We start from the raw sequence: 24,107 nt of genomic DNA, 5'->3' as shown, positions 1-24,107 counted from the left end.
TGGCACTTGCAGAAACAATGAGCCTAACCATGGTTCTGTCCATGGGCTGCCATTTCTGCAGTGACCCATTCAAAGGCTGCTAGGTTTTGGGGGCTTGAATGGAGTCCATACTGGCTCTCAACCCCTTCCCAAATAGCAAGGAGATCCACTGCCTCCTCCTGGCCCCAGTTGGTGTTGCTCTTGCAAATGGCGCTGGACAATAATGGTGGGGCCATTGCTGATGGATCAGTGGATGAGTGGATGAATAGAGGGGTGTCCAAAGTGGACCTTGACTCAGTGGATGAACGATTGGATGGGTGGGCAGGTCCCCCAATGAGTAGATCTTCCTGGTGGGTGGATGGGTCTATGGTTGTTCAGATGGACGTGGCTCTGATGCTAAACTTAAGTGGCTGGGGAACATGAAATGGCTGGCAAATTCACCATTCAGTGCAATTAATAGGTGGGTAAAACTGCCTGGGCCCTGCTACTTTTGGGCAGTCGAGTTCTAACACCAGGCCTGCAGCAGCTGCCCCAAGTTGATGATGGCCTGAGATTGGGGCAGAGGTGGTGCCTAGAGGACCAACTGGGGACTTGTCCTAGGATGATGCCCTGAGATACACTTTGCAATACCCCAGAAGGAGCTGTTACTGCCTCTTGTCCTGGATCCATTTTTTGGGCTTTGCCTTGGGACATGGGAAATGGATGGCTGTATGCATTCACATTGTCCCAGGAAAATACAGTTTCTCGTAGGACAAATACAGTCTCTGTTCATCAACTTAGACGGTGAGATACAATAAACAAGTTCTGACTTCAGAGCTTCAGAGTTCAAAGCAAAGTGGAATGAAAGTGTATTTGCTTAGCTACAAATTGATTGGATGTCCTCACATTCACACAGTATTCGCAGTCACCCCAGAGATTCTTCCCCAGGGGCTCAAGGACATATAGGAAAGAAGCACATGTAGGAGTCATGAAAGGGCCTGTCCTTATTCCAAAGATAAGTGTCAGATACTTCAGCTTATGAGATATTGGGATGTTCAGAGAACGTCTGAGAGAGCTTCCCGTGGGTCCTCCACGTTCGTCTTTGTGACCCTGTGTTAAGATACTCGGCTTTTAACTGCCTTGCAATTAAATCTGATTTGAAAAGAGAAATCTCAGTTAACATCCACTGATTCCATCTTTCTATTTGTCTATATAACTATCTGTGTAACAAATTTCATTTCTCACTGTCATCTTCCTTTCTGTTGTCTCTGTTCACCCACCCCCTCTTATCACTTCCTGTCATTCGCTTTTTGTTTTCTTTAGCCCTGTACAGCCCTCCCTGCCTTTCTTGTCATCTATCCCTGGCCAGACCTCTCTTGTTTCTGTCTTTTTATCTTGATTTTTATCTTGGGGTGTGTGTCAGTATTCCTCTCTTTGATTCTTTGTATTTCTAGATGTGCATTTCTTTCTTTCATTTTGTCTTTTCATCTATTTCTCTTCATTTCTCTCCTCCTTTTTTCTTCTAACTGGATACATCACTTCTTTCTTGGCTTTCTTTGATAATAACTAACATAAAATATGTATAAAAATTCAAAAGTAAATGTCTACAGATTACCTATCATTACCTACATCATTTTCTTTTCCTTTAAATTCTGCCAAGGGCTGGATTGTTTTAATAACTGGTAGTGATGGGTTCCACAGGGTAATTACATCATCATCATCATCATTATTATAAACAACATCATAAACATCATCATAACATAGTTTATATTATTTTTAGTTCAAACATTTTATGGGAAAGAGCAGCTATCACTAATTTATCTTCTTTGTACTATTTAATATTGTGGGTTACTTTATTTTGTCTCATTCTGTTCAATCTCTGTTGCCCACTGCATCGTCTTTTTTTGTATCCTATTCCCACAATTTCTTATTTACAAATATTACAGTAGTACTTAGACACTTCTGTTACAATAGTTTCTAGAAAGCATCATTCTGGTGCGTGCCAAATTAGTTATCTTTGTTTTGATCCTCAAGTGATGTAAATGGAGCTGCACTTTTATACATGAAAGGAATATTTGTCCCACTTGTTTCAACACAGCTACATTGATTTGTACCAACTGAATGTGCAATGTATTAATCTCAAGAGAGCTGAACTAAACTTCTATAATAATTTTTGTCATTGGGCTAAGTGTCCATTTCTATTCAGTCTAGGCTTGTCAAAAGTACTTAAGAGGTATCAAATTCTAATAAAATGTCAAAAGCATTCAGGTGCTTAACTCTCTTAGGACTCTTTGAAAGCCTCAAACTTAACTTTAGCCTCTCTCTTTCTCTCCACACACAAACATACATTGACCCCTTTCTTTTGACACCCTCTGCCTGCATATGTGCCTGCACGTGTATTTTCATAGCCCTCTGGTTTTCAGTCTCTATTTAATTTCAGTTATAATTTCTATGTTTATCTACACTAAACACATATATACGTCCCCCTTTCCCAAGTGTTTTAGTTCCATCTTGCCAACCTTAAGCAACTGTGGCTGTGTCCCAATTTTAAGTGTAAATTATTCTCTATAACCATATAAGCTTTCTGTTTCTGCAATGGTGAAAGTAGGTCACACCCATCCTCCGCAGGTTTTCCCTTTTCTGAAAAACACTTTAACAAGTTTTTGCTCTTCTTCACACAGACTCCAAACCTAATTTATGAGACTGCTGTTTTCTCCTCTGTGAACCTGACTGAGTGTAAGAGAAACAGATCATATGACTATTTTTCCAAGGAAGTCCAAGGGAATTTAGCAATCATCTTCCAATGAATTTCATGTGGGTAGCAAATTCAATTAGGCTTTTTCTGAAAGTCTCATCCAAGTTGGTTCTTAGTAATATAAAATCAGTTTAATGACCTTTGCTTCTACATATTTGAATGCTGTTTGCATCAATATATTACTACCATTGCATATTCAAAAGGAGACATTTGATGCCAAAGACTCAATTCATGAGTTGGGTGCTTCAACCTCTTTGTTTCTTTTGGAAATCCTTGGCTGGAAGGGACCTCAGAAGGTCATCTAATCCAGCTCCCTGCTCAAGGCAGGATCAACCCTGACTAAACCATCGCTGCTAAATGTCTGTGTAACCTGCTCCAAGGATGGAGATTCCCATTTCTCTAGGTAGGCTGCTCTAAATGAGCACAGGCTAGTCCTAATGATTACCCAGGGAATGTACGTCATTGGTTATTGACAGCATGTGAAACAAATATCTGTTCAGAATACTTTAGACTTACATGACCCTACCTTGGCACAGGGGTGGACTAAATTCCTTCTCCAGATCCATTTCTTTACAGTCCCCTGTTCTCTTGTTTTTGCTTATTGTGTGCCAAGATACACAAAGTTGAATAGGGGTTTTCAGCATGTCCCATTTTGAGTGCCAATGGGCCTTGGGCCATATTCAGTTTGTGCAATTCCAAATTTGGGGATTTTGTGCTGCAATAAAGTTGGAACAATACAGAAGCAGGCACTCCCAATGAGTCTGAGCATGCAGTGCTCATGCTCCACCACTATAGGGATGCTGAGCAGATATTCCAGCATGCCTTGCTCCACTAATTCCTGAGAACTGAACGAAGTGCAAATTGCCTGTCTGGCTGACAGCCTGCGTTTGGCTTGCGGGGGAAGCTGAGGTTTAGGGGTGCAGATGATGGTGGTAGGGCCCAACCCTGCTCTTCCCCTGGGTACTCTAGCAGAAACTTAGTTCCTGTGTGCAGTGTGGGATGGGCCAAGGAGCTAGTTTGCAGCTTGTTGGGACAATTAAGGGTTAATTCCCATCTCCAAAGCTGTAAATAAGGATGGGGAAGGGTGCATTCTGGGATGTTGGAAGACAGCAGTATCTCTATACAGCAGGTACATGTTTGATGTGCCTGTCAAAGATGCTACGATCCCAAGATAAACCTCAACTTTGCATCTTTTCTCTTCTGCTGTCAAATGGCTTGAATGTGCCTCTCCTTACACTTCAGGATGTCGGAAATGGATTTGGAATGACAAAAATTGAATGGGTGCCAAGGGCATAAGTTGCAGCTTTTAAAGGTAGGCTTGACTTTCAGATAGCAGCATTTTTGAAAATGAGGACACTTTCTAAAGTGTATTGAACTGATTGCTCAGTATCATCATCATCATCACCATCATCATCCAAAAAAACCCCAACCCATTCAGTTCTTTTAAAACTCTCTCCCTATGATTGTTGTAGTGTTTTCTGAGCCACTGGGGTAGTCCGAGTCACATCGAGTTGTGTCTAGAGGTTAATAACAGAGGAGAGAACAATAGATGACGGTGTTTCATAAGCTTGTTCCAAAAGGATATATATATTTTTAATGAGTACGTTATTAAATATATTTCACAACATCCAGCAATGTATTCGGTAGTATTCAGTTGTATCCCTTACTGTGTCTTGTGACTTGACAGATGAATGTTACAGCCAGTGCAGAGAGGGGGAACCAGAGCAGTTTGTAAGTTTTCATCCTCCAAGAATTCCCTGGCAATTGTTATTTTCAGGTCTCCCTCTTCATGCTCTTCCTCTTCATGTACATCCTGACAGTGACAGCAAATGTCTCCATCATACTCTTAGTGAGAACTCACCCACAGCTACACACACCCATGTACTGGTTTCTCTGCAACCTCTCTTTCCTGGAAATATGGTACACAACAGCTTGTGTCCCTAAAGCCCTGGCTGTCCTCTTGGAGGAAAGTCAGGCAATCTCCTTCCTTAGCTGCCTCCTACAGATGTACTTTGTTTTCTCCCTGGGCTGTACAGAATATTTCCTCCTGGCTGTCATGGCCTATGACCGGTATTTGGCCATATGCTACCCACTGCACTATAGCTCCATTATGAATGGCACCTTGTCTGCTCAGCTGGCTCTTGGCTCTGTGGCTTTGTAGCTATTTCTGCCCCAGCATATTTGATCTCCAGGCTGTCCTTCTGTGGCCGTAATATCATTAATCATTTATTTTGTGACATAGCCCCATGGATAGTTCTCTCCTGCACTGACACACAGTCAGTGGAGCTGGTGGCCTTCATCATCTCATTCATTGTCATCCTGGGCTCATGCACAATAACTTTGGTATCCTACATTTACATCATCTCCACCATATTGAGCATCCCATCAGCCAAAGGTCACCAAAAGGCCTTTTCTACTTGTTCTTCTCATCTGATTGTCGTGATTATCTGGTATGGCTCCACCATTTTCCTGCATGTCAAGCCTTCCATAAAGGAGTCACTGGATTTGACCAAAACTGTCCATGTACTAAACACTATTGTCACTCCAGTGCTGAACCCGTTTATCTATGCTTTGAGGAACAAAGGGGTGAAGGATGCTTTGAGAAAAGTGGTCAATGCGGCATGACTCACTCTCCCAAAATGTTACTGTCAGTAGATAAACAATATACTGTCTGATGACATTTTTACTGTCCAAGTGCTGATATCCCTTATTCTCAGAAGTCACTGTGACCTCAGCATGCTAGAAAGAGGATGTCACGCCTGGGGAGGTCGGGCCCTGTAGACCTGGGCTACATTTCCAAGCCTATGGCAAAGGAAGTCTGTGACCTGGCCAAGTTGCTCCAGTTCTCTGTGCCTGTTTTTGCCATCCACAAGCTAGAGTTAATGGTGCTGGCTTTGTTTTCTTAAAGCTTTCTGGACTCTACTGAGGAAAAGTGTAGATTGTGTTATGATCTCCCTTTAGCTTCCCTGAAAATCCGAACCATTGTCATTATTACTATCTAGGTAGCAAGTGCTCTGGTTACCCACAGCTGTCATGTTCCTATCTAACCAAAGAACTGGAAGACAGTGTAACTACTGGCTCATGTATTTAAGAGTAACGGAGGCTCCTTTCAACATTCAGTCCAACTACTGAGTAAATATCAAGCATGGTAAAAAGATAAATAAATCTGTGATTTGGAAATAATGTTGAGGGCTAAGGACAGAAGTTACACACAGACCGGTTTAAGGGATCAGAAACTGGTTTAAAACCGTAACAGAATATAAGTGCAGTGCACATAAGCCAGGTTCAAAATGGCCAAAACCAGTTTGAGATAAACCTGGTTGAATGCAGTATTGACTTAACTGATAGAGCTCAAACAGGTTTATGAAATTTCTGTCCCAGACCTCTTCCTGGTTAAGTTAAACCAGAATCCCCCAGCATCCCAGCATGCTCTCTGGGCTGAATTGCGCTCTCTGCTCCAGCCAAGCAGGGCTGGTCCTGCCCCTTTGCTCCCCAGCCAGAGCAGGGGTAGGTAGGGGCGGGGGCCTGGCCAGACGCTGGCCCTGGAAGGGAGCAGGGAAGAGTTTTATTCCACTTCTCCCTCCCCTGTCCCACCAGCATGGACCTGCCAGGCATTTCTCCCTTGCTGCTCCAGTGGGAGGGGCCTGGCCAGCCCCAGCAGTAGCCTGGAGTGACCTGGCCAGGGTGGGGGTTTAATTCCTCCCTGTTCCATCTGCATGGACCTAAGCCGGGGTCCACCAGGCGCTCCCCCTTTGCTACTGCAGCGCCAGGCGCGGGGGCATGGCCAGGCCTGTTCCAGACTTGTTCCAAAGAACAAGTAGGGCACAATCTGTTCCTTACTGTGACATAGATATCATCTCAACAGCACAAATAAACGGTGCTGGGGACAGGGGAAACCCCTGCTGTACCCCAGACTAAATACAATAAGACTTGTTCAGGTGAAAATCTAACCAGCATGTCCATTTGTACTATCAGTGGGACATGTACGACAGTTTGGAAACTACTATATTAAGCCATAGATCTGTAGAAGATTTTAACTTCTTTCTGCCTAGCACTCTGTGCTACCATATACCCCTGAAGCAGTGCATTAGAAAGATGAATTTTTATGGGGATCAGACATGTAGGATGCATCGATCAGTCACCAGCCTTATGCTGGTGTAGACAAGAAACCACAAGATGTACAGCCCTACATTTGTGTAACTTGTTTGAATCTTGTGTAGGAATACTGCAGGGACAAGCAGGTCGAAATACATAGCAGTGGTAATTACACTGGTGAAGGTGTTGTGTGTCCATGTCTAGTCAGAGGTAACCATTTCCTCAAGGGAAATGGCTTGTAACAGCCACTGTGAGGCAGTGTGATAACCTTCAGGACTCAAGGCATGGATATAAATTGCAAAAGATGAGCAGCTATCAGTGGGCAGCTGCACATACACAGTAGGGGCTGAGAACCACTGGCTCACACCCAACACACACCTAATGGAGCCACATTCTCCTCTATTTTATGTAGGAACTTATACGATAGTTATTATAACGGTGTGTATGCTCATACCACTTTCCAAGCAGTCTTAAGAGCACCTCTGAGAGACAGGACATCCCCAGAGTGGCTTTACTGTCTCATTTCTAGGCTGTCACCTCTCACAAGCAGGCCAGAGGCAGAGAGTAAGAGAGCTGCAGTGGAGGGTCCAACCCACCCCCAAATTCTGCCTAAGAGGAACAGGTGCCTCTGCTCCTTCCTCCCTACTAGAAGTCCAAGTCTGCACACCACAAGTCTTCCCCAGTGGCAGCTCACTAGACAGGCCACCTCTATCACTGCCTGTTTCTCTAGTGGTGGGCAGCAATGGGAGTGGCAGGCCTGGCACTCTGCTGTCCCTCCCTGTGCCCAGCTACAACTCAGGTGATCTGCCTTGAGATCCTGTCTGGGAAGGCACTGTTCACATGCACGGTCAAAGTGTGCCACATCCCTGTCTTTGCTGCCTGCCCTGGCTGCAGCAGAGATTATATTAAAAATAGCCTGACATGAATTGGAGATGATGCTTAGTGACAACAAGACCAGGGTAAGTCAACACATCCTGGCACACCCTGTGCAGGGTACCCATCACCAAGAGAAACGGTGGCTTCCAGTGACAGCTGCTGCATGGGGTCTTGGCCATGGGCACCTCTGTGCACCACTTAGGTTGCAGAGTGCCTCTTCCACAGCCCAGCATGACACAAACTAGTCCACATTTTATTATAAAGCTAAGTGTTTAGATCCAAATGTGCCCAGACCAGAAAGCAAAGGACAGAAAGAGGAAGAAAGAAAGAATGATAGATAAATCTTCTGAAAAGTAACAAACCCACTTCTTGTGCAGTTCAAGTTCATTAAGCAGATACTGAAGAATTCTGTATTCTCTATATTCAGGTGGTTTCTAAACAGGTTTCAGTATTTGGTCAAATGAGTGTTTTTATTACCAACAAGTATTTCATTCTTAGCTCTTTGGGAGGGCCATTGATTTTGTTATTAATAGTTTGCAATCATGTAAAAAAAAAAATAAAATTCTTTTTTTTCTCTCTTTCTCTCTCTATCTGTCTCTCTCTCCGTGTCTTTACACCCAAGACTTATGAACACATTCTTTATGCACAGTGAACTTCATTGGGCAGAGGCTACAGAGTGGCTATTTTCTATGTCAGGAGTACTGCATTATTTTTTTAAACATCGTTGGTTTGTTTTGTTAGTTTTAAAGAATATTTTTCATGATGGTATAGCTAATTGTTTAGAGACAAAGCAAATGGGAAATGAACCTAGCAAGGTTTTGCAATGCAACTGTAACCACTACCATAGCCATCCCCAGAAGAGGGTTAAAGATCAAGCAAAGACTCCTAGCCCCTCATGACTAGTCAAGGGAAGTGGCAAGAACATAATAGCCAACAGGTTGCATCTGTTTCTATCCATCTAATCAAAGATCTGGAGTGACAGACCCCTACTCCGAAAGCTTCCTCATCCATTTCATTTGAAACATGTTAACTTTATTTTTTCATTTGGATAAAACTAATAAAATTTTCAGTTAAAAAAATAAAAAGTTCCAATAATCATTAACAACAACTCTCTCAGCAGCACACCTTCTAAAAAGACATCTCGCTAATTAGCGGTGAAGCACCTGCTGCTCCAGAGAATTGTAGGAGCCCACATCCATCATTATAACATCATGCACTTTAATGGGCGCTCCAAGGAATACTGTGCTGAGGTGAGGAGCCAGGGACACTGCAGGGAGATCTGGCAAATCTCTGGGCATTAAGGGCTGTGACAGAAACAAAGCTATCGATTGTTCTTGATGGGTCCCACGGGGAGTCGTTAGAATAAAAAGTAATTTGGGAAATGCAGGTCTGAGGAAGTCTTCTGGGGCTGGTATGAAAAGCAAGTCAGGGAGTATAGATTAAAGTGTGAGAAGGAAGGAAATGAACAGCTCGTATGTCAAGTTGCCCCCTGATGGGTAAGGTAGTATGGGTCAAGCTGTGATGGCCAGTTCATGGGAAGGGTGATGCCTTTATTCATTAATTCTGTGAATGAATCCCATCCATACAGTCTACAAGGAATGTGAGGGTGCGGCGTAGTGCCACTGACACACAAACGCAGCCCAGGTTCCCAGGAGGTCGGCACAGGCGGGCAGGCCCAGGTGTCACGTTCAAAAAACACTGCTTGGATTCCAGCCTTTAGTGGCAGATAACCAGTTAGCCTGTAAGGTGCCACCCTGCCAGACATAAATATATGCCCAGGAGCCGCATGCATGACCTGTAGGCCCCCCTGCTACCCAACGCTGGGCTCCAAAACAATTGTGCATGCACATACACACATAGCTCTGCCAATGTGCGTTAAACATAACCTACAGAGCCTGCTATAAAACTCCTAGGCCCAATTCTGAGTTTCCAGTATTTTCCCCAAAGGCTGACAAAATTCATACCCTTTTACTCGCAACCAAATATTGTGAACTTATGTCAGGCTGACTTTGTGTCAGCCAATATTACTTTGAGAACTGCCTCTGCAACGGGTCACTAAGCACACCCCGCTCCCCGCTTTGGGTCTGAACCTGCTCTCCCACTTTGGGTCTGACCCCATCCCCCCATTCAGTTCCAACTCTCCCCCTACTCCCTGCCTCGCCCTGTTTGGGTGAGGCATCCCTCTCATCCTGGTTTGGGTTCAATCTTGTTTCCCCCATCCCCCCTGGATCAGGCCAGTCCCTGCCATCAAACACCCTCAGTGTGTGTCCAACCCAGCCCCACCTCCCTCCCCCCCGTTAGCATCCAACCCCCACGCTCTGCCACCAATCATGTCCAACACGGTTCGCCACCCCCCCCCCCCACTTCAGGGCTAACACTGCTCCCTGCCCCCCCCACCTGGTTCAGGTCTGATCCCGCCTCACCCACTCCCTCCCCTGCTCTGTGGGTCTGACCTTGCCCCCACTCTCCCCCAGTTCAGGTCTGACCCCGCTGCTCCTCCTCCCCACCCTTCAGGTCCAACCCCACCGTGACAGAGGGGCTCACACTTTACCTCATCTGGCCCCACCATTTCTAAAGTGCTCATGTCATCTTTATTTTTTTTCCCTCTGTGGAGGTGGGGTGGGGGGAACCACCGAGCCAGAGGCTGCAGGAGAAGGTGGCATGGCAAAGGGGTCCCGTTTTAACTCAGCTGGCCCTGCCCCTGGCCACCCAGCCAGCCCAGCCAATTGGCACATGCACAGTAGGGCAAAAGCTTTGAAGACAGACCAACAGAAAGACTAAGCCTTTTATTATATTAGAACAATAAAATTGAAGGGTTAGAAGGGGCCTCAAGGGCCATGTGGTCTAAGCCCCTGTACAAATGCAGGAATGTCACTCCTAAATCATCCCTGATGAGTGCCTCTCCAGCCTCGTTCTGAAAACCTCCAATGACAGAGACTGCACAACTTCCCCGAGAAGTCTATTCCATTTCCTCACTATTCTAAAAACAAGGGAGCTTTTTCCCCAAAGTCTAATCTACTTCTACTTTGCTATAATCTGAAGCTTGATATCCTTCCCAATGCAGCAAGGGAGAATAGTTGTTCACCCTCTTCTTCTTGGCAGCTTTTCAGATATTTAAAGATTGTTATGATCTGCCCCTTAATTGCCTTTTCTGCAAGCTAAGCATGCCTAGTTCTCTTACCCTCTCCCTGCATGACTTGCCTTCCAGCCCTTTAGCATTCTTTCACCTATCTCTGAACTCTCTAACTTCTCCATATTCCTTCTTAAAATGCGGAGCCCAGACCTTCACAAAATACTTTAGATGAAGCCTAACCAGCACCATGGAGAGTGGAAACCATCACTTCCCATGTTTTAATCTAATACCTCTGTTGTGGAAGCCCCAAACTGAAGTCAGTTTTTTTGCAGCTACATGAAGTTGCTGTCTCATGTTGAGTCTGTGACCCACCAGACTCCCCAGATCCTGTTCAACACTGTTGTCACCCAGCCATTTATAACCCAACCTGTATTTGGCTTTTGATGAGTCCTTGATAGGTGCAGCACCTTGCATTTATTTCTTTACATTTCACCCTGTTGTTTTTAGCCCATTTTCCCAATCTATATATATCTATGTTTATGATATAAAGTATTTGCAGTTCATCCCAGTTTCACCTCATCTGGATATTTTTATATATTCTGCCATCCAAATAGCTAATTATACCAACTAGAAAAAAAATTCTAAAATTCTTTATAATTTTGGGATTTTAACTAGATCGGGGTTCTTAATCCCTGGGCAGCAGCTGCTGGTCTGCAGCATGGTTGGCTGCCAGACCGGAAGTAGCAGCAGACCGGCAAACCATGGCCCGCCACAGCTGGATGGAGAGGCCATGGCCCCTTCGGCTAGGCCCATGGCAGCTCAGGGTTTGCTGCACCACTGCCCTGAAGATAGGTATCCTTACCTGTCGGCCAGAAAATCTATCTGGAGTCCTCTGTGACTGCTGGGCCATGGTTTGCCAAGCCACGGTTAGCTGGGTCATAGCATAAAAACTTTGGGCACCCCTGCACTAGATTACATCTTTTGATCCCTTCCAATGCTAATTACTATGATTTTCTATAATTCTATGACATTGCAATTGGTGGGATTTATTTTAGGTGGGACAAAGAAACATTGATGAATGAAATAATACTTTTCCACTTCAACAGTGTTAATGCAAAATGATCTGCATAAAGAATCATTGTCCTTAGCATGCTACAAAATTAAGCCCACCACCTTCATTTTTATAAGCAGGTTTCACATGATAGTATGAAAGCAATTCATCACCAAAAATATATGTACTACTAAAGTGAAGTAATTAAAGAATGATAGACCTATTATTTCTCGAGTAGATTCCTCAAAACCTTTGGAGCAGTTTCCTCAGGGCAGCTTGAATCTCCTTGTTCCTCATGCTGTAGATGACTGGATTCATCAATGGAGGCACCACACAATACAGAACAGCTGCCAGGAGATCCAGAGGGGATGGGGAGTCATGGATGGGTTTCAAGTAGGCAATGCCGGCAGTGGAAAGAAACAGGGAGACCATGATAAGGTGAGGAAGGCAGGTGGAGAAGGCTTTCTGATGGCCCTGCTCCGAGGGGATTCTCCACACTGCGGTGAAGATCTGAACATACGACACAACGATGAAAACCGAACAGCCTAAAGCTAAACACACACTAAAGGCAAGAGCTGCGAGCTCTTTGAGGTATGTGCCAGAACAGGAAAGCTTGAGTAGCTGGGGTATTTCACAGAAGAACTGGTTGATGGTATTTGATTGGCAGAAGGGTATGGTAAAAGTGTTCCCAGTGTGCAATGCAGAGTAGATGACACCAGCAGTCCAAGTACAGGCGGCCATGTGGATGCAAGCTCTCCTGTTCATTATTATTCCATAATGCAGTGGCTTGCAGATGGCAACATATCGGTCATATGCCATAACTGTGAGAAGGGATACATTTGCTCCCAAGAAGCAGATGAGACAAAACACTTGGACAACACATCCAGAGTAGGAGATTGACCTGATGTTCAATAGGGAATTAGACATGGATTTGGGCATGGTCACTGAGACGGAGCCAAGGTCCAGAAGAGACAAATTAATCAAGAAAAAGAACATGGGAGAATGAAGTTCATAGTTAAGAGTTACAATTGTGATGATGAGGAGATTCCCCATCAGGGCTGCCAAGTATGCTGCTAGAAAGATAACAAAGTGTAATATCTGGAGCTCTCGAATATCAGAAAAGCCCAGGAGCAGGAACTCAGTCACGATGGTTTGGTTGGACATTTCCCTCTTCAGTGCATAGTGCAAGGCCTGTGAAGGAAGGACAAGGACAGTGGTCAGGATCAGAGTTACAAAAATAACAGGAGGGAATCCCAATTTGGAAACACCTCATGAACAAGCTGTCAGTACTGTCTATCTATAAGTGCTGCAAAATTGTCAGTGGAAAGTATTATTGCTGGGAATATGTTTTTATGAGTATAAGGAAATGACACAAATTCCTTATCTGTGGGCATATATGTATGTATAAAACCAAACATCACAAGATTGAGTATTTCAGAACAAAACAAGGTTTATACTTATGAATATCAGTTTTGCAACATCTCAGACGGTTTGCTTTTAATTGCTTCATGCTCTCATTCTCCTCATTTCAGATCTCACTATGAAACCATCTCCCTTCATCAAGTTGGCAGACCAGAGTGCAGCATTTTGTATTTGATTTCTAATAGCAACAACAGGAAAAGCAAGAACCCCAGCAAACTTAAAGGCCACAGAAAGATCAGACACAATAAACACAGCACTTGTGACTACAATAAGAAGCTGGTCAATAAACTGCTAACACCACCCTTTCCTCTTCCCTGCTATATACAGCATTAACATAGACAGCATCCTAAGTGTCACCTTGTATGAAATGAATCTATTCCGAGTTCTGCCTGCCACGTGGTTATAAGCCAATTTATATGGTCCCCATCTGCATCTGGACGGTCATCTCTATGCCATGATAGGCCAATACCATCCTTCTGTCACCTCCACATTGTGTCATTGATCTTTGTCATTTGGGTACAAGAACTTTAAGCTCTTTTGGGCAAGGGATGCTTCTCACTATTCATTTCCTCGTCACACTTTGGTGGGTCCCCCAATCCTAATTTGAGAGGCACTCGGGTATGTCAAGTACATTTCCAGGGGGATCAACTGTGGGGCTTACTGAGTTCTCCCTCCTCCAGGAATTTTTCCTGGAAAACAACCAAATCTGGATGCAATGACTGAGGTGGGATTGTAATCCTGGTGTTGCTGGGCAATACTGAATCTCTGCCGTGGGGCTTAGAATTTAAATCTAGAAAGATCTTTCGTATAAAAAAGGTCTTTTGCTAAACATATACTTTTTCACAATACATGTATTTTCTTCAGAACCATCAATCTATGAAGAAGAACCATCAATACCGGGGTGGAGAGATAATCTGGTATAAAAGTGCAACCTCCAGGAGCTTTTGACTGAAAAATCTCAAGTTACTGAAATGCTACAAATCTGAACTTCCTACCGAGAACCCACACATTTCAAAGGGAGCTGTTTTCTTTCCTTTCTTGCCTTTTTTCCTTTGACCAGTTAAGTATTTTGAATACCTTACTATTAAGATGCTGAGAGCTTTCCAGCTGAATGTCATATTCAGGTTCTTCAATACCCCACACATCACCCTTCTTGCCACCCAACCATATTTAATTGCAATTAAAAACTTACTGCAGCATTCCTTGTGAAGTTTTTCTCAGCTTACGAGAGATCCTCCAGATTCTTAGCTTATTCTCCCTCTACTGATCTATCTAACCTCTACACACATTCCTCTTCTTACCAACCAACCACAGTTAATTTGACTAATAAACTTACAGTAATGTGAAGTTTTTCTCAGCTTGTGATCTCATCCTCCAGTGCCAGGAGTCTCTGTTTATTTTCCCTCTCCTGATCTATCTAATTTCCCTTTTCCCTGCCACTACCAAATCTTCAGAAGTCAGAATACCTTAGTAGGAGCTATCTCCACTCCAAGACTGACCTGGCACAAGTAGATCCAAACCAGTTTCTCTCTGCAGAAGACGGTGAACTTCACTGGTTTGGAAGAACTGATGCTGCAGGAAGATGATTTATCCACATCTCTCTTGTTAGGGCTTCTGGGACTTATTCCCTAGAGCCCAGCTTACCTCTGAAGCACAGAATCAGAAACAAGCCTTCCTGGGTTCATGTATATTAAAGCAAAAAAGTTTTGTTTTGATTCTTTACTTTGATCATCTTTTTGGTATTGTTTTGTACTTCCGGCCCAGGATATGTGTCATCTGTGGTAGGCATGTGCAAAACGGCTAGTATTCACTTTGAATTCGGTTTTGTCCGGTTCAGTGGTTGGATTCAGTGATTCAAATCGCTGTCCCAAATCAATTCAGCCAAATCTGATTCAGAGATTCGACCACTGCCAAATTGGCTTAATCTCCGAACTGAACAGGCCTGATCCCCCACCCATTCTCCCACCCCATCTGTGGCCACCCTGTCCGACCCCAGCATCCGGACACCTTAATCAAACAAAAAAAAGCCCCACACTTACTGCCTCCTGCCAGGAAGGGGGGCAATCCCTACTATCATTCACTATCCCACGCTATGCGGGGGGGCTCAGCCATTAGCCCTCAGAGGCTTGACAGCTGCTGAAGCAGCCGATGAGTGCAGGGCTGTTTGTTTGTTTTTTTTAAGTGGTGTTTAATGTGATCAGTAGTAAAGCTCATCAGGAAATTTCCCTTCAAACCCTTTTTGTTTGGAAAGTGCTGTGTTAATATAACCGGAAAAGTTCACAAAACTTTAGTCATGTCAACTCGAGTTCCAGCCATTTACACATGCGTGAACGATTAGGAGGACTAGTACCCATCTGTCTGTATACCCTCTGAAAGGAAAAAGGAAATAAAAGAGATTGTACAATAAGACATACAGTAACCCTACTGTCTCAGTGTCCATTCACTTGCAGTTGACTGTTTTAATCCACTGTATATTCATGATGCTATTACAATGATAATAATAATAAACTCATAAGGTTAGAAGGGGCCTCAAGGATCTTGTGGTCCACCCCCTGCACAAATGCAAGTCTGTTACTCCTAAATCATCCATGAGCAATGACTATCCTCTTTTTGAAAACCTGAAATGAAGGAAACTCCACAATGTCCCTGGGCAGTCTATTCCACGTCCGCACTGATCTAGAAACAAGGGTGCTTTTCCCCCTGAAATCTAATCTGAATCTACTTCACTGTCATCTGAAGCTTGATGTCCTTCCCTATTCAACAAGGGAGATCAATTGTTCACTCTCTTCTTCTTGGCAGTTTTTCAGCTTTTTCAAGACTGCTATGTTCTGCCTCTTAATTATCTTTTTTGCAAGCTAAATATGCCTAGTTCTCTCCATCTCTTCTTAACATGGCTTGTTTTCCAACCATTTATCATTTTCGTCACCTATCTCTGAACTTTTTTAACTTCTTCATATTCCTTCTTAAAGTGTGAACCCCAGAAAGTCACACAGTAGTCTAGGTGAAGCCAAACTAGCACCATGTGGAGTGGTACTATCACCTCCTATGTTTTACATCTTTCTTAGCACACTTGCTAGTTCATATTGAGTCTGGGATCCACCTTTTCAACAATGATACCACCCAGGCATTTATAATCCAAGCTGTATTTGTGCTTTTTATTATTCTCCCCTATGTGCAGCAACTTGCATTTGTTTCTAGGCCTTCATCTTATTGTTTCAGGCCCAGCGCCCCAATCTATCCGCATCCATCTGAACTCTATCCCTGTCCCCTAAAGTACTTGCACTTCATTCCAGTTTCACGTCATCTGGAGAGTTGCCTGTATATTCTGTCATCCGAATAATTGATTGCACCAATTAGTAAACAAAAGACTAGAATTCTTCATTATCTTGCAATTGAGGGATATATTTTAGATGGTGCAAAAACACGAAAATTGATGCATGAAACATTACTTTCCCACTTCAACAGTGTCAACGAAAATGATAAAAGCCAAGTCTTTGACCTTACAAAGTTACAGAATTAACCCACCACCTTCATTTTAAGTCTGTAAGATTCACACAATACTATGAAAAAAAACTAATTTCATGTGTAAATTAGAAAATAAAAATATATGAAAAGGAAGTCATGAAAGAAAAATGGACATATTGTTCTTGGAGGGGATCAGCCTATGGAGCAGTTGCTTGAGGTCAGCTTGGATCTCCTTGTTTCTTATGTTATAGATGACCGGATTCATCAATGGAGGCACCACACAATACAGAACAGCTGCCAGGAGATCCAGAGGGGACGGGGAGTCAGAGACGGGATACCACAATCAGATGACGAATGCAGGTGGAGAAGGCTTTCTGCCGGCTCTGCTCAGCGGGGATTCTCCACACTGCAGTGAAGATCTGAACATATGACACATCACATTGAAGGCTCATGTTCATCTTGTGGTCAATCATGACCCCCAAGTCCCTTTCATCTGTAGTGCTAACCAGCAAACTGGTACAAACTGCAATGGCTCAGGTGGTGTTGTCTGAAGTGTAGCTGCCTTCCTCACAAAAGTATGGTCTGGGTATGGCCACCATTTTGAAAGAGATATGTACATTGCCATCTTCATCCAACTGTAAGAGATTTGGGATTCCAAAACATGTCATCACAGCAATGAAAGGGTCTGTGACACTTAGGTGCATGTCAGGTGTCCTAAAACTATGCATAATGGAGGAAGAAGAACCCACCTCTTTTCCAGCAACCTAGTACTCAGAGCACTTTCTCATTACTCAGCCTCATACTCAGTTGCCTTGGAAAGTGAGAGATCTGCTTCCAGAACCATCTTGGCCACAGGAAGTTTGAACCCTCTTCTTGGACATGTATCCCATCATTACTAAAAGTTTATGTGCTTCAATTTACCAATCATTGAACAAATACATTGCTCAAAATCAGAACTCTTCAAAGAAACTGGTTGCTCCCAACAACATCAACAGGATCAACATGTGATATTATTCTTCAGTCATAGGTTGTCTTAGGAAATACTGTATGTCCTTGTCTTCCAAAATGCCTTTCCATCGTGCTAAAATTGACACAGCATGCATGTATTTAGCCACTTAGGTTTAACAAGAGAAAAGGACACATATGTAAGATTGTAGGTTCATATTAACACATGGCTAAACATGCGGTAAGGTCCAACCAGCATTAATATAGTCTTTTAACTGGGGATGTGCCCATCCAGAAACCTACAGAAACTCTTTTCTTGACATTTAATATTGGAAGGAAATACTGATGATGTCATTCTTTAACCCAAGGATGCCATGATATTTACACTAAAATCGACAGGGCACGGGTGGACGATCACTTGTGCTAGCCCTGGAAGAATCAGGGCAACCACAGAATCAGGAGGTCAGGTAACACAAAGGCTCTCACTCCTACCCCAGCCCTAGGACGAGACTCTTCTAAGAGCACCGGGAATCCCAGAGCTTCCGATGGCAGGCTTAGCTTCCTGTACACAACTGCCAGGAGCATGGGGTCAAACAGGAGAAACTGGCCCTTTTGGTAACCAAAAATGAATATGATCTCATAGGGATAACGGAGGAGAGGCAGGGGTGTAGCTCTCTATGTGAAGGGGCAGTACACTTCACTATAGGCAGAGATTGGCACTCAAGGAGTGTGACTTGACACCCTCTGGGTTACAATACGGGGAGACCATGGTGCAGGTGTTATAACTGTAGGAGTCTATTACAGACCTCCTAACCAGGAGGAAGAGCTTGACCATGAATTTGCTAGGGAACTGGCAGAAGATGCACATTTTCAGTGCGTGGTCATCATGTGTGACTTCAACCACCCTGACATCTCATGGGAAGAGCATTCAGCCAAATCCGATCAGTCACAAAGCTTCCTCACTTGCATTGAGGAGCTCTATTTGACTGAAGAAGTCTACGGGCTGACAAGAGGTCCATTGTTTAAATCCCCTACCTATTAGTGATGCAATTAACAATGCTAGAATCACAATTCTATTGTTCAAATAATTTTAATAATAATAGAATCTCAGTTAATAACAATAGAATAGAAGAGGCCTCAAGAATCATGTGATCTCATCCCTGCACAAATGCAAGAATGTTACTCCAAAATTATCCCTGGCCAATGTTCATCCAACCTCTTCTTGAAAACCTCCAATGAAGAAGACTCCACAACTTCCCTGAGACATCTATTAAATGTCCTCACTCCTCTAAAAACAAGAGTGCTTTTTTCCTCAAATCTAATCAAAAATTACTTTTCTTTCATTGGAAGCTTGACATCCTTCCCTATGCAGCAATGAAGAACTGTTGCTTTCCACCCACTGTTGCACGGCACTTATTCAGATATTTCAAGACTACTGTGATGTGCCCCCATAATTACCTTTTCTGCCACCTAGATATGCCTAGTTCTCTCAACCTCTCCTTGCATGGCTTGCATTCCAACCCATTTTCATTCATGTCACCTATCTCTGAACTTCCCTAACTTTTCAAAATTTTTTCTTACAACATGGAGCCCAGAACTTCACATAATAGTCTAGATGAAGCCTAACCAGGAGCAGGTCAATTGGCTGTATAGAGCCATAGAAACATAGAACTGGAAGGGACCTGTAAGATCATCAAGTCCAGTCCCCTGCCATGGGCTGGAAGTTTTTGGACTCAGATGTGCTCCTTTCCAGCCTCATCTTGAACACCTCCAAGGAGGTTGACTGCACCTGGTGACCCTTACAGAGAAGAAGTTTTTCCTTATGTTCACCCTGAAGGTTACCCTTTATTAGTTTATGCCCATGAGTCCTCATCCTCCCTTGAGGTGCCCTCCTGAATAGTCGCTCTCCTACTTCTTGATGCTCCCCCCTGATGTGCTTGTAAACAGCTATCAAGTCATCTCTCAGCCTTCTCTTACTCAGCCTGAACAGGCCCAGTTCCCAGAGTCTCTCCTCATAGGGCCTACCCTCCATGCCCTTACCCAAATGAGTGGCCCTTCTTTGTACCTTCTTGAACTTATCCACATTTTTCTTGAAGTGTGGTGCCCAGAACCGGCACAGGACTCCAGCTGAGGCTGACTAGAGAGGGAGGAGCCCCTTCCTGGATCTATTGGCCACACATTAGTTGATGAATGCCAGAATTTTGTTTTACCTTCTAGCAGCCTCAACACACAGTTGGCTTATATATGCTCGTGTTCCAGTTGATTGTGACCCCCAGGTCTGATTCAGACGCTGTGCCAGCCAGTGGACCACCACTCATTGTATAGTTGTGGTGAGGGTTCTCCCTACCCAGGTGAAGGACCTTGCACTTCTCCCTCCCTGTTAAGCCTCATCTGATTTTGTTCCACCCATAAATCCAGTCTTCCAAGGTCATCCTGACCTTCACCCTATCTTACAGTACATCCGTGTATCTGAACAGCTTGGTATTGTCTGCTGACTTAATCATTGAGCTTTCCACCCCATCGTCCATATAATTAAAGAATATATTGAATAGCATTGGTCCAAGCACTAATTCCTACCACCTCCCATGTTTTCTAACTAATACCCCTGTTGTTGCAGCCCAAAACTGCATTCATGTTTTTTTAGCTACATCAAATTGATGACTCATGTTGAGTCTGTGAGGCACCAGATCCCCAGGATCCATGTATTCATAGATGCTAGGGTCAGAAGGGACCTCAACAGATCATCAAATCCAACCCCTGCCTACACAGGAAAGAGTGGTGGGGTCTGATAACCCCAGCCAGATGCCTATCCAGGGTTCTCTTACAGACCCTCCAAGTTAAGGGAGAGCACCACCTCCCTTGGAAGCAATATCCAAATTTTGGCCACACTTACCGTTCAAGATCCTTTTCAACAATGCTGCCACACAGTTATTTATAACCCAGGTTGTATTTGTGCTTTTAATTATTCTTCCCTAGGTGCAGCAACTTGCATTTCTTTCCTTGGACTTCATCCTGTTGTTTCTAGCCCAGCTTCCCAGTCTATCCAGGTCCATCTGAATTCTGTGCCTGCCCTCTAAAATGTCTGCAGTTCATCCCAGCGGCACAGAATCTGGATATTTGCCTATATCCAAATAATGGATTACACCAACTTCCATTCATCATCTTGTAATTGATGGCATATATATTAGGTGGCGCAGACAGTAAAATTGATGCATGAAACATTACTTTCCTGCTTCAATGGTGTTAACACAAAATGACTCAAGTCAAGTGTCATTGTACGTACAAAGCTACAGAATTAACCCACCACCTTCATTTTTTGTAAACAGTTTGCACATTATAGTATGAAAACACTAATTTCATTAGTTAATTATAAAAGAAACATAAGTAAAGCAAAGTAATGGAAGTTTTGTTCTTGGAGCGGATCAGCCTGTGGAGCAGTTTCATCAGGGCAGCTTGGATCTCCCTGTTCCTCATGCTGTAGATGACTGGATTCATCAATGGAGGCACCACACAATACAGAACAGCTGCCAGGAGATCCAGGGGGGACAGGGAGTCAGAGATGGGCTTCAAGTAGGCAACGCCACCAGTGGAAAGAAACAGGGAGACCACAATAAGGTGAGGAATGCAGGTGGAGAAGGCTTTCTGATGGCCCTGCTCCGAGGGGATCCTCCACACTGCGGTGAAGATCTGAACATACGACACAACGATGAAAACAAAACAGCCTAGAACTAAAAACATACTTAAGACAAGAGCTGTCAACTCTCTGCGGTATGTGTCAGAGCAGGAGAGCTTGAGCAGCTGGGGTATTTCACAGAAGAACTGGTTGATGGTATCTGAGTGGCAGAAGGGGAGACTAAAGGTGTTCCCCGTGTGCAGTGCAGAGTAGATGACACTAGCAGTCCAAGAACAAGCAGCCATCTGGATGCAAGCTCTTCTGTTCATTATTATCCCATAATGCAGTGGTTTGCAGACAGCAATGTATCGGTCATATGCCATAACTGTAAGAAGGGATAAATTTGCTCCCAAGAAGCAGAAGAGACAAAACACTTGGGCAACACATCCAGAGTAGGAGATCGACCTGGTGTTCAATAAAGAGTTAGACATGGATTTGGGCACAGTCACTGAGATGGAGCCAAGATCCACAATGGACAAATTAATCAAGAAAAAGAACATGGGAGAATGAAGTTCACAGTTAAGAGTTACAACTGTGATGATGAGGAGATTCCCCATCAGGGCTGCCAAGTATGCTGCGAGAAAAATAACAAAGTGTAAGATCTGGAGCTCCCGAATATCAGAAAAGTCCAGGAGCAGGAATTCAGTCACGGTGGTTTGGTTGGACATTTCCCTCTTCAGCGCATAGTGCCAAGCCTGTGAAGAAAGGACAAGAATAGTTGCCAGGATTAATGTTGCAAATATAAAAGGAGGCAATCTCATATCAGATATAGCTCGTAAACTAACTGTCAGTACTGTCTTTAAGTGCTATAAAATTGTCAGTGGAAAGTATTATTGCTGGGAATATGTCTTTTTGAGTATAAAAGAGCTTCACAAACATCCTTAACGGTGGTTTTATATATCTAAAACCAAAACACACAAAAGAGACTCTTTCAGAACAAAACAATGTTTATAATTATGAATATTGGTTATGCAACATCTCAGTGGGTTTGCCTTTTCATTGCTTCATGCTGTCATTCACCTCATTTCAGATCTAACTATGAACCCATCTCCCTTCAACAAATTGGCAGACCAGAGTACAGCATTTTTATTTGATTTTTAACAGCAACAACAAGAACAGCAAGAAGCTCAGCAAACATCAAGATCAGGCAACACAGCACTTGTGACTACAGTAAGAAGCTGGTCAATAAACTGCTAGCCCATCCACCTTTCCCCTTCCCTGGTATATACTGCATATGCATAGACACCATCCTAAGTGTCACCTCATCTGAAATGAATCTGAGTAATGCCTGCCATGTGGCTATTTGCCAATTTATATTGTCCCCTTCCCCATCTGGACAGTCATCTCTATGCCATGATAGGCCAATTTCATCCTTCTGTTATCTCCACATTGTGTCATTGATCTTTGTCATTTGGGTACAAGAACTTGAAGGTATTTTGGGCAAGGGATGCTTCTCACTATGCATTTCCTCATCTCACTTTCTTGAGTCCCCCGACCCTAACATGAGACGCACTCAGATATGTAAAAGACATTTTCAGGGGGATCAACTGTGGGGCTTACTGAGTTCTCCCTCCTCCAGGAATTTTTCTGGAAAACGACCATATCTGGATGCAATGACTGAGGTGGGATTGTAATTCTGGTGTTGCTGGGCAATACTGAATCTCTGCCAAGGGGTTTAGAATTTAAGCCTATAAAGATGATTCTTATAAAAATGTATTCTGTTAAACATATCCTCTCTCACAATACATGCATTTTCTTCAAAACAATCAGTTCATGAAGAAGATCTATCAATATGGGGATGGAGGAATAAATTGGTTTAAAATAGGAGGCCTCCAGGAACTTTTGATTGAAAAAAAAAACAAACTCTCAAGTTGCTGAAACACTGCAATGTGTGGGTACTTGATGGCAATTTCAGCTTTCAAAAGGGAGCTGTTTTCTTTTCTTTCTTTTCTTTTTTCCTTTGACCAGCTGAAGAATTTTGAAGACCTTGCTATTAAAATGCTGAGAGCTTTCCACTTCAATGTCATTTTCACGTTCTTAAATACCCCACACACCGCCCTTCTTGTCAACCAACCATATTTAATTTCAATTAAAAACTTAAGCAAAGAATCTGGAGGATCGATCTTAAACTGAGAAAAACTTCACAAAGAATGTTGCATGATTTTCCCTCTAATGATCTATCTAATTTCCACACACATCCCTCTTCTTACCAACCAACCACATTGCTCTAAGTTTATTAAACAAATGAATGTGAAGTTTTTCTCAGCTATTGATCTGATCCTCGAATGCCAGGAGTCTTTGCTTTATTTCCTTCTACTGATCTGTTTGATTTCCCTTTTCCCTGCCACTACCAAACCTTCACAAGTCAAAATATCTTAGTAGGAGCTTTCTCTCCGCTCCAAGACTGACCTGACAGAAGTAGATTCAAACCAATTTCTCTCTGCAGAAGACGGTGAACTTCACTGTTTTGGAAGAACTGATGCTGCAGGAAGGTGATTTATCCACATCTCTCTTGTTAGGGCTTCTGGGACTTGATCCCTAGAGCCCAGCTTACCTCTGAAGCACAGAATCAGAAACAAGCCTTTCTGGATTCATGTATTTTAAGGCAAATAAGTTTTGTTTAATTCTTTACTTTGATCATCTTTTATCTATTGTTTCCTTCTTCTGGGCCAGAATTTGTGTCATCTGCGGTAGGCCTGTACAAAGCGGCTAGTATTTGCTTCGGATTCGGATTCATCCGGTTCGAAGATAGTGATTCAATTCAGTGATTCAAATCACCATCCTGAATCAATTC

The 24,107-nt window shown here is 43.4% G+C and overlaps 2 protein-coding genes and 1 pseudogene across 2 annotated transcripts; 1 reads left to right on the top strand and 2 right to left on the bottom strand.

The window, feature by feature from the left end:
• The first annotated feature begins 3,787 nt into the window (after nt 1-3,787).
• Nucleotides 3,788-5,338, top strand: LOC132251762 (olfactory receptor 6F1-like; annotated as a pseudogene).
• Nucleotides 5,339-12,051: 6,713 nt separating this feature from the next.
• LOC132251761 (olfactory receptor 14A16-like) lies at nt 12,052-12,972 on the bottom strand. Its single transcript, XM_059731693.1, has one exon. It carries the CDS (start codon nt 12,970-12,972, stop codon nt 12,052-12,054), a length of 921 nt encoding a protein of 306 aa, XP_059587676.1.
• Nucleotides 12,973-20,800: 7,828 nt separating this feature from the next.
• On the bottom strand, nt 20,801-21,636 carry LOC132251760 (olfactory receptor 14C36-like). Its single transcript, XM_059731692.1, has one exon. The coding sequence runs from the start codon at nt 21,634-21,636 to the stop codon at nt 21,004-21,006; it is 633 nt and encodes a 210-aa protein (XP_059587675.1). The 3' UTR covers nt 20,801-21,003.
• Between the last annotated feature and the right edge of the window lie 2,471 nt (nt 21,637-24,107).

The sequence above is a fragment of the Alligator mississippiensis genome, chromosome 7 (assembly GCF_030867095.1).
Source record: "Alligator mississippiensis isolate rAllMis1 chromosome 7, rAllMis1, whole genome shotgun sequence".
Lineage (NCBI taxonomy): Eukaryota > Metazoa > Chordata > Crocodylia > Alligatoridae > Alligator > Alligator mississippiensis.
Note: the sequence above shows the minus strand (reverse complement) of the source record. Positions and strands in the feature narration are given on the sequence as shown.